This window comes from Ammodytes marinus, assembly GCF_949987685.1.
Source record: "Ammodytes marinus genome assembly, chromosome: 5".
In the NCBI taxonomy this organism is placed as follows: Eukaryota; Metazoa; Chordata; class Actinopteri; order Uranoscopiformes; family Ammodytidae; genus Ammodytes; species Ammodytes marinus.
The window spans coordinates 14,883,714-14,896,157 of record NC_137234.1 but is presented as its reverse complement, the minus strand read 5'-3'; the positions used below and the strand labels follow the sequence as shown (position 1 = coordinate 14,896,157).

The window sequence follows — 12,444 nt, the reverse complement described above, 5'->3', positions numbered from 1 at the left end:
TGCTAGTTAGAATATTGAAATAAAAATGATGCCAGAGAAATACGGCAGTGAGTAAAAAGTGTGCCAACCAGCCCCGGGCTCCCCTATTAAAGAAGCATTAAAGCTGTATGCAACATATTAGATGAACGGAGATTGTCTTAGTGCAGAAGCCACACAAACCCAATTGATCAACTTGTGTTATTCATTTAATTTTGATCAGATAGTCTTGGACAAAGTTTAATTGCAGTATTGTTATGATTTGGGGGTTTTACCTTTCTGTGAACATGAACTATCTTTGAGTTATGTATTTGTTGCCCTTTGTTTGTTTTCATTTTTTTGCTCATTCGTTTTATTTTGTTTGTGGCATTTTTAATGTTCAATAAAATTGACTAACTATAAACTGTGTGTGATTTAAGGTTAGATAATGATCACACTGTTTTACATGTGAAAAGGCTGATTTAAATTCTGGACATGATCTTGAGTGAGTGAGGTGCGCATGAGGACTTTCTGACTTGGTTCCAAACCATTCCTACCAACTTCATGAGGCTTGCTGAATAGTCTTTACGGCTGCCTGAAAAATATATTTGCTATTTTACAAGGGTGCTCTAGTCCAGCAAGAGAATATTTGGTTTTGTTTGTTCAAAACCAGTGATACTTTGAAAAGTGTCTTCTCTGAGCAAGCAGCCTGGTCCTACGTAACCAGTTGCCAAACTTCAACACTACTCTTCAACCAACAGTATGGAATATCTTGATGAAGAGAAGGGAGATGATCACCTTTACAACAGGTACGCACATCTACAAACACATATTTTATTGTTTGTTTTTTTTATCTAGAGAATGATGGCATGCTATAGTTGCCACACTAACAGTCTTAAACATATGTTTCAGTTTAGCTGAGGAATAGATTATAATAAATGTTCACCAGTCAGCATGCACATTTCCTACAATACAAAAGAGGGATGAAGGTTGGACCAGATTTAATCCTCGATAAGTGTATATTTTTAGTTTTCTTCAGCGTATTGACACTGTTGCCCAAAAAGTTGAATGTATTTTCCGGTTCACTTTGTATTAAAATTGCCCACTCCCAGTGAATGACGACAAGGAATGGAAGCTTAAAGTCAATGTAGTCCGGTTTAGCAGTATTTTGAGATGTAAATTGTTTGCACCCTTTACTCACAAATTATTTGTTTTAATCAAAGAAAATAAATATGAAAAAATAATAGTTTTGATGAGTGACAGAGTATACTGTATAGCGTTTTCAGCTTTCCTTGAATATGTTCTGTCAAGCAAAGCCAGGGGGGCTTTAGTTGACATTGTGTTGGATAAACAATAAATTAGACCCATGTGATGAAACGAAAAGCTCAAACTGATGGCACAATGTGAGGGGGAGTGTTTATGAGCTGTATGGAGCCCCATGTTTCCTCTTTGTGTTTCAGTGTCCGGGAGTCTATGGCACACATGCAAACAGAAAGCGAAGAACATGTCTGTGTAGGTGAGTTCTGAGCACATGGGTCTGCTGAATGAGAGGAAGCCCCTGTGGTTCTGGAATCCTGTTGGACATCCTTCAACAGTACACCTTACTGGTTTTGAATAATACTGGTATGGCAACAGACATGTCTTTAATTTATCTGTGAGAAGGACATGACTTTGTTTTTTTCATCTCAGATCAGAAAAACATAGAAGAGGAGATTGCTGGCACGCCTCTTGCACCAGCTTGTTCTCTTTGGACCACTGATGCTGAGGGCGCCGTCAAACTGAGAATAGAGGAAGGATGTACAGAGGAACCTATCACGGTTCACCAAATGTTCAAATCCACTGTTGAAAAATACGGAAACTTGTTTGCGCTTGCCAGCAAGGAAAACAGCAAATGGGAAAAGTTGACTTTCCTAGAGTATTATCAGTTCTGCCGGGGAGCAGCCAAAGGCTTTATAAAGGTATGTTCTAGAAAAATATACTAACTGACAACAATTCAATACAATCAATGGTCAGATTTATAAAATAAATGGAAACAAAAAGTTTGTTTATGTATGCAGCTTGGTTTAGAGCGATCTCATGGAGTGGGAATACTAGGATTCAACTCGGCAGAATGGTTTTTCTCTGCAGTCGGGGCCATCATGGCAGGGTGAGGGTGCATTTCCCAAATAACTGACCTGAATAGGCGTTTATCTATACCGAAATACACTGTGTAGATGACATTGCGCTGTAATCGTTATTTCATCTTTCACATGCTCCTGTTGCAATGCCACATTCACCAACTAAATCCTTTTTCCTGGGTCTATCATGACCTGTATTCTTCCTACAGAGGGATAATGACAGGGATTTATGCAACCAACTCACCAGAAGCTTGCCAGTACGTGGCCAGTGACTCCAAAGCCAACATCATTGTGGTGGAAAACCAAAAACAATTGGATAAAATCCTGCAGGTACTTTTACTTAAATATATAAAAGCTCTTTACCTTGATGCCAAACATAATTTGGTAAATGTCTCACTTTGATACCATAGATACGTGACAAACTGCCCCATTTGAAAGCCATAGTGCAGTACAGTGGACAACCCCAGCAGAAGATCTCCCACCTTTACTCTGTAAGTCCTCCTGACACCACATTATGTGACAAAGTGACAGTAGACCTCAGGCTCAGATGCTGTATTTTGATGTTGCTGTTTTGGGGGATAGTGGGAGGAGTTCATGGATCTGGGGCTGGATGTTTCTGAGAAGGAAGTAGACGACATCATCAGCAGCCAGAGAGCCAACCAATGCTGCGTCCTGATCTACACGTCTGGCACCACAGGCAAGCCCAAGGGAGTCATGCTCAGCCACGATAATGTAAGCTGCTGTGTGACTGATGATGTATGTTGAATGTACTTGACATACAGTCAGATGTTACCCGAACTATGTGAATGATTTAGCACATGTTGTTACTTTTTGTCACATTATAACATATAGGCAAAAGCAAATAAGGCTTTCGTCCTTAATCCATAATTTTTATTAAGATCACATGGACTGCCAACCATGCCAGCAGGGCCGGGGACATGCAGCCTGCCGACACCAAACAGGAGTCACTAGTGAGCTACCTGCCTCTCAGCCACATTGCCGCTCAGATCTACGATCTCTGGGCAGGTATCCAGTGGGGTGTGCTGGTATACTTTGCCCAGCCACATGCCTTAAAGGTACATACAAAAATGCCAAGATTGTACAGTAGTTACCAGTATATTGTGATGCTCTGACATCTGGACTTTACTCAAACTTTTACTCAATGAAAGGTTAAAGTAATGAGTCAAGGGCTTTTTATGTACAGTCATATGAAAAAGTTTGGGAACCCCTCTCAGCCGGCATTATAATTGACTCTGCTTTCACAAAAAAATATAAAAGTGGTATGTCTTTAATTTACCAGGAACAGCTAAGTACTGGGATGTTTTCCAAACAAAGATTTTTTGAAAAGCAGTATTTGGTTGTATGAAATAAAATAAAATGTGAAAAACTGGCTGTGCAAAAATATGGGTACCCTTGTGGTTTTGTTGATTTTAATGCCTGTAACAGCATGTAAAACTGATGAATTTAAACACAAAGTTGGTTGGATTATGTTGTTAAGCCTTGAACCTCATAGAAATGTCTGTTTAATCATGAGAAAGTGTATTTTAGGTGCCTAAATGCAAGTTGCACTTCTCTTTGACTCTCTGCTGAAGTGAGACAGAATGGGATCATCAAAACAGCTCCCAAAAGATCTGAAAAACAAAGATTGTTCATTGTCATGGTTTAGGGGAAGGCTACAAGAAGCTTTCCCAAAGGTTTCAATTGTCAATTTCGACTGTAGGGAACGTTGTCAGGAAATGGAAGGACACAGGCACAGTGGCAGTTAAACCCAGGCATGGCAGACCAAGAAAAAAACAGGAGCGGCATAGGTGGAGGATTGTGAGAATGGTTGCACACAACCCACAGATCACCTCCAAAGACCTGCAAGAACATCTGGCTGCAGATTGTGTATCTGTACATCGTTCAACAATTCAGCGCAATTTGCACCAAAACATCTGCTTTTTATAAAGACCAAATAACTTAATTTTTGTCTCATCAGTCCAAAGCATTTTCTTCCAATATGAATCTGGCTTGTCTAAATGAGCTTTTGCATACTCCATGCAACTGTATCTGTGGCGTGGGCGCAGAAAGGGCTTCCTTCTCATCACCTGGCCACACAGATGTTTTGGTGCAAATTGCACTGATTTGTTGAACCATGTACAGATACACAATCTGCAGCCAGATGTTCTTGCAGGTCTTTGGAGGTGATCTTTGGGTTGTGTGCAACCATTCTCACAATCCGCCGCATATGCCGCTCTTGTACTTTTTTTGGTCTGCTAGACCTGGGTTTAACTGCAACTGTGCCTGTGTCCTTCCATTCCCTGACAACGTTCCTTACAGTAGAAATTGACAATTGAAACCTTTGGGAAAGCTTCTTGTAGCCTTCCCCTAAACCATGATAATGAATAATCTTTGTTTTTAAGATCTTTTGGGAGCAGTTTTGATGATCCCATTCTGTCTCACTTCAGCAGAGAGTCAAAGAGAAGTGCAACTTGCATTTAGGCACCTAAAATAAATTTTCTCATGATTAAACAGACATTTCTATGAGGTTCAATGCTTAACAACATAATCCAACCAACTTTGTGTTTAAATTCATCAGTTTTACATGCTGTTACAGGCATTAAAATCAACAAAACCACAAGGGTACCCATATTTTTGCACAGCCAAGTTTTTCACATTTTATTTTATTTCATACAACCAAATACTGCTTTTCAAAAAATCTTTGTTTGGAAAACATCCCAGTACTTAGCTGTTCCTGGTAAATTAAAGACATACCACTTTTATATTTTTTTTGTTTAAGCAGAGTCAATTATAATGCCGGCTGAGAGGGGTTCCCAAACTTTTTCATATGATTGTATTTCATTTGTAATAGGGAAGCCTGGTAACAACACTGCGAGAAGTTTGTCCCACGTCCCACATGGGTGTCCCGCGAGTATGGGAGAAGATGATGGAGAAGATAAAACAGGGAATTGGCGAGTGTGGATACTTGAAAAAGAAAGTGGTTACATGGGCGATGTCAGTCAGCCTGGAAGCCAATCAAAATTGTATGCAAATTAAGTAAGTGCTGATATTTTGTGAATCAAAACAAAATGGGTGGTTTAAATGACCCGCCATACAACATAGATACAATAGGCTAAATTGAAAGAGAGATAGTTAAATTACTTTGATATTTGTTTTCAGGGATGAGGAAAAACCATTCCTGTTTTGGCTGGCAGACTGTCTTGTGCTGCAGAGGCTTCGGGCAGAGCTTGGCCTGTCCTGCTGTCAGAAGTTCTTCTCTGGAGCAGCACCAATCAGCAGTGAGACAGTGCAGTTTTTCCTGAGCCTGAATATCCGCTTGTATGAGGCATACGGCATGAGTGAGAGCACAGGACCTCACTTCATGTCAGGTCCCAAAGCTTACAAACTACCAAGGTATAAAACGTCTAACAGTCTAATGTTAAATGCCTTATGCTTAAGTGCTTCAATGTTCAATGAACATAAAATAACAAAGAATAATCTTTTCTCTGACAAAGCTGTGGAAATGTGGTGCCTGGCTGTCGATACAAAATGGCCAACGTAGACTCTGAGGGGACAGGTGAAATCTGCTTTTGGGGACGCAACATTTTCATGGGTTTCCTCAATGTGGACGACAAAACAAGAGAAGCTTTTGATGAAGACGGATGGCTGCATTCTGGGGACCTGGGGAATATAGACGAGGAGGGTTTCTTGTACATCACGGGGAGAATAAAAGGTAGCGCTATCTGAGCTTATAGTAAGACAACAAATTATTTGTCCTGGGTTCAGCAGCTCACAGTCTATACACTATACACGAGCGCATGTCATTCTGGACAGGAGATATGGCTCCTTTATCCTTGCAATGAGTCATAATGTAATGTCAGGGTGCCCTATCTCTCCCTTTCAGAGTTGATTATCACAGCTGGAGGAGAAAACGTTCCCCCTGTTCCCATTGAGGAAGACGTGAAGAAGGAGCTCCCCATCATCAGCAACGCCATGCTCCTTGGAGACCGGAAGAAATTCTTGTCAATGCTTTTGACACTAAAGGTAATCTGCCACAAGTGTTTTTCTATCCAGATAATAGAAAAGGGTAGCATGGCACCGCCCTCCTACTTTCTTCCGCTCAATTTTCATTTCCCTTCAGTAGTCAGTCTGGGTGTGCGGTATATTAGTGGGTTCTATCCAGCCAGATTTCTGCCAGTCCAATCAGCGAACAGAAGGAGTGGCTCAGAAGCTGGTGCATGACATACGTCACGACCAAACGTTATGCGAGTAGCACTGGGCAGATCCAATAGTTTTAAACTTCAACAGACACCCGTCTTCAAGTGAGGGAAAGTTTGTCAATTGAGCGATTCCAGACCTTCTGTACAAATGAAATGAAGTATGATGGTACATTTGTGGCAGGACGTACAAATTTGCTGTAGTCAATGTTTTGTATCGAAATGTGTAAGATTCCAGGAACTTCTCTTCTGTGTTCTAGTGTGGTAGCAATACAGATACCATGGAGCCAACTGAGGAGCTGAGTATGGAGGCTGTGGAGTTTTGCCAACAGCTAGGCAGCCAAGCAACCAATGTGTCTGAGGTCATTGGAGGAAGAGACAAAGCAGTGTACCGGGCAATTCAAGAAGGAATCAATAGGGTCAACTCAGCAGCCACCTCTAATGCCCAACGCATACAAAAGTGGACTATTCTGAGAAAGGACTTCTCTGTTTCTGGAGGAGAGCTGGGTAAATTCAGTAGAAAATCAATCCAGTAAACAATGTTATTTACTAAATAGGTGAAATGTCTTGTATTGAAAGCCATGTGCTGTTGAAACTTAAGTGAGGTATTGCTCATTATATCGTTTTCTCGCTCCAGGTCCCACAATGAAGCTTCGTCGCCCTGTGGTGTTGGAGATGTACAACCAGGTCATAGAGAGCCTCTACCAAGAGTAGTGTCATGTTTCTAGATAAATTACAATGTGTAACTGTTAGTATGAAAATCTTGTGTTGCCGTTTCATCATTCTTGTAGACCTGCATTGAATCAAATTATTTGTTTTGTTGTACAAAATTACATAAATAATACAGAAACCACGTTTAATTTAAAAATGTATCAATATTTAAGATGAAACAATGATTACGTTTCAAATAATGAATAATACTTGATATCACAATATTGAGTGCAGTCACACCATTTTGACGCAACTGAAATATTGGTTGCTAATTCATAGTTGTACCTATTTTTTCTTAACTGCTTTAAAAGCATACCGGTTATTTGTATGGCAGAGCTTGCCCTGTGTTTTACCATAAATGTTTGGTGGTATTCAGTTTATATTGTTGTAAATTCTTGGTTAAAAACTCTATAGACAATCTGGTGGGTTATGAAGAGATGGACATAACTTTCCCCAGGAGTATAATCACAGAGGTCATCATAGCGGCTGAGTATGACACCAACATGATTAATTTGTTTAACACCAAATAAAAAGTCTCGCATTTCTGATGTCATTGTAATATTTATTTTCTATATGCATTCATGATGCATGCAGCAAGAAAAAAAAAAAAGTTTGCAAGTTTCATGCTACAGAAGCCTGATTATGTTTTAATCAATAAAGCCGCCCCAATCCTTTTTTTTTTATACATAAATCTTTTTTTAAAAGACATAAATATATTCACAAACATACAGTTATTGAAGAATTTGACTTCTTGACAAACATTTTAAAGTTTTCTCTCAGGTGATCGAACGGAATGTGCCTTATACAGCAGACGAGGCCAAATTCAGCCAATAAATAGACAGTATATCCACCACAGATTAAACAATTTTGGAATAAATACATATCACATGTACTCTTTGTCAATCATTTTAAGACAGTGCTTTGGAGTGTGCAGTACGGAAACTAAAACATTCAGGATCTCAAACTCCTGAGTTTTTTTTTAAATGCATGTTTAGGTTTAAATTGTGCATACAACATGACATGATAAAATGAAGCGACTCATACCCTAACAACTTACTCACTGACTCATTAGCATATTTTTAGTCCATGTCCCGCACCCTTTGACATATTGCTTCAGTGAATTCTGAGCACTTGGAGTTTCCTCCCAGGTCTCCTGTCCGAACCTTGAAGAACGATAACAAAAGCATTATGAAGTAGAATGGGAATTATAACCAAGCACGCATGCCCTAATTTTCTTGAAAATAGATTACCGTTTCGTCTCGAATGGTGTCAAAGCAGCTGGCTTCAATTTTCTTGGCGTGGCCATGCAGGCCCATGTGCCGTAGCATCATGACTGCACTGAGCAGCAATGCTGTGGGGTTGGCCATGTCTTTTCCTGCTATATCCGGGGCCGTTCCATGAACCTGATAGGAGAAGTCAATCACAATCAATTATCATGATTGACATTTCTGTTAAACATTTTATTAAGTCATCTCAAACCATTAACTCATGGGAAATTGTGAAACTGAAATTGTGAAAAAGCAGTGAGTGAAAGGAACATACCGACTCAAATATGGCAATACCATTGGCACCAATATTTCCACTAGGAGTCACTCCAAGACCTCCAATTAGTCCAGCACAAAGATCACTATAACGGTAAGCAAATAAAGTTACCTTTAGACCTGTGTGTAAACAAACACCCAACTTTTTTTCAGCATGCACACACGACGGACAGGTAGCGCATGGTGAGTAGATATTAGCTGATTTTGACAGAAAGTGTTCTGGACTACAATTGCTTATTATGCTTTTCAATGCTAAATTGTTGCAGTTGAGGTTAGCCTACATACTTTACTTAAGGTTGAGTATTTGACATTTCAACACTGTTTTCTGTTTATGTACTGCCTGGTTGATTTCACCTTATCAATGCAATTGAATGATGCACAAAGATAATGGAGAACACGCTATCTACAGTATCTTACCTCAAGATGTCGCCATACAAATTAGGCATCACTAATACATCAAACTGTGAGGGATCCTGTACCATCTGTAAAAAAAAAAACATGTATACCTCTATTGATAAAGAATTTTTAATATGCAATCTTTTTGCCTCTTCTAAAACATTTACACTTACAAAGCAAATTCATAACAAAGTTATGGGGGCTTACATTGAGACACACAGTATCCAAGTACATCTCAGTGAATTTGACATCTTTGTGCTTTTCAGCAGCTTCTCTGCATTTTCGTAGGAAAAGCCCATCCGACATACGCCTAGAAAGAAATGTTAGAAATACCATTTAATTTGAGCAAATAGCTTTAAAATTAAAAATTATTTGTACAGAATGCAACTTACATAATATTGGCCTTGTGAACAGCGGTAACACTGGCCCTCTGATTATTTCTGGCATATTCAAAAGCATACTCTGCGATGCGGTGGCTGGCATCCTCTGTAATGAGCTTAATACTCTGTACAACTCCATCAACAATCTGAAAATATACAAATCCAAGAATGATTCAGAATCTGCAAACTATTAATTGTGTTTGAGTCATTTCAAAAAACAAAAATGTGTTTCTAAACAGACGAGGAGTTACAATGTTTTAATCTAAAGACAATGAAGTATGCAGCCTACATGTTTTCTCAGTAAGGAAACAGTCAAAAACGTCCAAAACATATCATCAAAACTATTCTCAATAAAATGCAACAACTACACAAGTAATGTGTTGTTAAAGGGTCTTACCGTATGTTCAATCCCACTGTATTCTCCCTCAGTGTTCTCCCTGATGGTTACCAGGTTCACATCATCATAGGGGGTCTTATAGCCCTCAATGGATACACAGGGGCGCACATTGGCGTAGAGGTCAAAGGTTTTCCTCAGCAGCAGGTTCATAGAGGGATGGCCAGCAGCTATTGGTGTCTTCAAAGGACCTGTATATTGTTAAGTAACTCAAGATTATTTACTAGTTCAGCTGCCAACACCAACCTTTGTCAGGAACAGTACTGCATCAGTTACTTACTTTTATAATATGGCCATGGTTATTTATCCATCAAAAAAACTATTTCCTACACAGAGATATCTTGGTTTGGCAAATGGAACTCATTTAACAATTTGATTCCCATTTGTTATGCGGTAGAAACAAAGTGGGGTAAACCTACTGGCATAGAAAGATAAGATCTGAGCTAAATTCACATTAGCAATAACCTATTGGCAATTAATCCCATTTTTCATTTAATGTAATTATAGGTTTATTACAGCCAGGTTACCTTTCAGGCCAATTTTGTTCCTGTCCATTGATTCTTTGCAATCAGGAGGGATCATCCACTTTCCACCAGGTCCTTTGATGGCTGTAACATTTCTCTCCTCCCACTGAATGGGTGCCTAGACCAAGAGTATATGTACAGTGAAAGTGACTAGCTTAGTTTGCATTATTTCAGACTTCAATTGTGTATTTTTTTTATGCTCTCCCAAAACTTACTTGAGCTGCTTCAAATATCTTCACAACAGCAGCGGAGATCTCTGGACCGATTCCATCGCCAGGGATTAAAGTAACAGTTTGAATCTGTGAGGCACAACAAAGACACAAAACATTCAATGGTACAAAAATAATTACACATCTTCCAAATAATTATTTTCCTTTAGCTCCAGAGCAAAGACACGTACTCCACGGGAAAACGTCCGGGGTAGTGGAGGCTCTTTCTTCAAAGCTCCGACCACCAATGACACCTGACAATCAAAAAGGACCAGGTTTTATCAAACACTTTTCCCACCAATATAAGCAGTTTCACTTTCACAACATAAATACAGTCTTTACTGTTATGTTTCTGATAATAGTATATGAAAAGCACTTCAAGTAAATGAAAAACTAAAAGAGATTGAAAGAAGATATAGATACAGTTCCAGTCCACAGCAAGTGTTGTGTAAAATAACATTTAAGCTGTCATTGAAAGAAATGTTTCTGTTTATCATATGTAGTATCAACAATTGAATACGTCTTAGCTAATGATAAACACTATCACCCCAAAAGTAGTCTCGCACAGCCAGACTAACTACAGCTAGTAGTAGTACCCCAAAATAGGGTAGTGGCTGTGGGGGTCATGGGCCCATACAGTACGCCAAAAAGGCCTTCATCAAGGGCAAAGGCAATTACATGACAAATTGAATATCGAAATGTATTGTAGATGACCAATTTAAAAAAAAGCGACAGACAAGGGGTCACCTTTAGCTTTGAAGTACACCTGGCAACTTAGCATGTCATCTTAGCTCAGTTAGAATTCAGATTGCATTCGTAAACCAAAGGCTCTCTGACTCAATGAAGATAGGAAAACAAAATACCCAATCCAGATTTAAAGTTACTACTGAAGGAGGTTGCTTACTAGGTATTTTCCTGGCGCAGCAATGATAGACGTTGTAATACGTATGCTTAACTTACTTCCTTTGCCTTGATTTTATCCTCGCCACTGACCGATAAACCCCACTTTCTTAGGTGATTAAGAATCTGTAGATGAGGGAAATGTAATGCCAAAATGTGAATTGCTTCACGAGAAATAGTTCAACTTGTAAAACTTGATAATAGCCTACTACTGCAATACGTGCAGTCAGGTTGCTATAGTAACTGCTAGCAAGTATCCTATGCGTTAGCGCCTAGCTAGTTAGCTGCGGTCTCTTTTTTTGCCTGCTGTCCTTGAATGTGTGAACGAGTCAAAGAGCCGAATATCGGTTGATGAGGTTATGCACAATGCCCTGCATTTGGGCAATTATTGTGAAACAACTGACATATTTTGTCCTGTACTTACCGCTGACCTCCAAGCCTTTCCTGCCATCCTGAGCTAGCCAAGGTCGATGCAGCAACAGCAGCAGCAGCAGTACTAGTGAAGCTTCACGCTCATCACAACAAAAGCGGATTTCCGCCCTGAAAAAACACTATTTTTAAAATAAAAACTCATAAAATAAGGCCATGAAGATTTCAAAAAATATTTGTAATGGTAACATTCAGTTATGCACTTTTTCAGTTATTTTATGTTGACCAATTTTACACAAGATGTCAAATGGGGCTGATACTCGGATTTAGGGAAGTGATTAGTTGCTGGAGTGACACCAAACGATAAAAACAAAAGACAAAAAAAGAAAAAGAAATCATATATTTTTCTACAAAAGGACACATGATAAATTGCTGTACAATCTGGGACCCACGCGTGGGTCACATTATCACTGTCAAATATAAAGCTACACATCCGTAGGCTATGCTATGCATCAGCAACTTCATGTATAAAGTAATATATTACATTGCCTATATTAAATTAATTTGCACTATTTATCACTTGTATTTGTACACATACATACTTGGCCAATAAATCTGATTGTTTTGCAAGCAGATTTTCACCACCAGGTGGCGCCAGTCAACCGTGTGAAAGTTGACAAATGCAACCATGGATGAATTCTTTTGGTTGCTCATTTTATTTCTTATGCTTTATTGCATAATACACATTCTGT

At 39.2% G+C, this 12,444-nt stretch overlaps 2 protein-coding genes across 3 annotated transcripts; one reads left to right on the top strand and one right to left on the bottom strand.

Moving 5' to 3' along the window:
• Positions 1-717: 717 nt before the first annotated feature.
• Positions 718-6,982, top strand: acsbg1 (acyl-CoA synthetase bubblegum family member 1; the record flags this gene model as incomplete). The annotated part of the gene is made up of 14 exons (XM_080027644.1): positions 718-764; positions 1,416-1,471; positions 1,645-1,913; positions 2,013-2,101; positions 2,282-2,402; positions 2,483-2,563; positions 2,655-2,804; positions 2,972-3,148; positions 4,924-5,108; positions 5,232-5,465; positions 5,567-5,784; positions 5,956-6,095; positions 6,529-6,775; positions 6,906-6,982. 14 exons carry the CDS (start codon positions 718-720, stop codon positions 6,980-6,982), a joined length of 2,091 nt encoding a protein of 696 aa, XP_079883770.1.
• Positions 6,983-7,539: 557 nt separating this feature from the next.
• On the bottom strand, positions 7,540-11,800 carry idh3a (isocitrate dehydrogenase (NAD(+)) 3 catalytic subunit alpha). Of its 2 annotated transcripts, XM_080028392.1 has the most exons (12): positions 11,748-11,800; positions 11,384-11,449; positions 10,615-10,677; positions 10,430-10,513; positions 10,218-10,332; positions 9,694-9,881; positions 9,309-9,442; positions 9,124-9,226; positions 8,938-9,002; positions 8,522-8,606; positions 8,230-8,382; positions 7,540-8,142 (listed from the first exon to the last, which is right to left on the bottom strand). In XM_080028392.1, exons 1-12 carry the CDS (start codon positions 11,772-11,774, stop codon positions 8,059-8,061), a joined length of 1,167 nt encoding a protein of 388 aa, XP_079884518.1. In that variant the 5' UTR covers positions 11,775-11,800; the 3' UTR covers positions 7,540-8,058. The 2 variants fall into 2 exon arrangements, with proteins under 2 accessions (XP_079884518.1, XP_079884519.1); XM_080028393.1 differs by lacking the exon at positions 11,384-11,449 and having other exon boundaries at positions 11,748-11,789.
• Between the last annotated feature and the right edge of the window lie 644 nt (positions 11,801-12,444).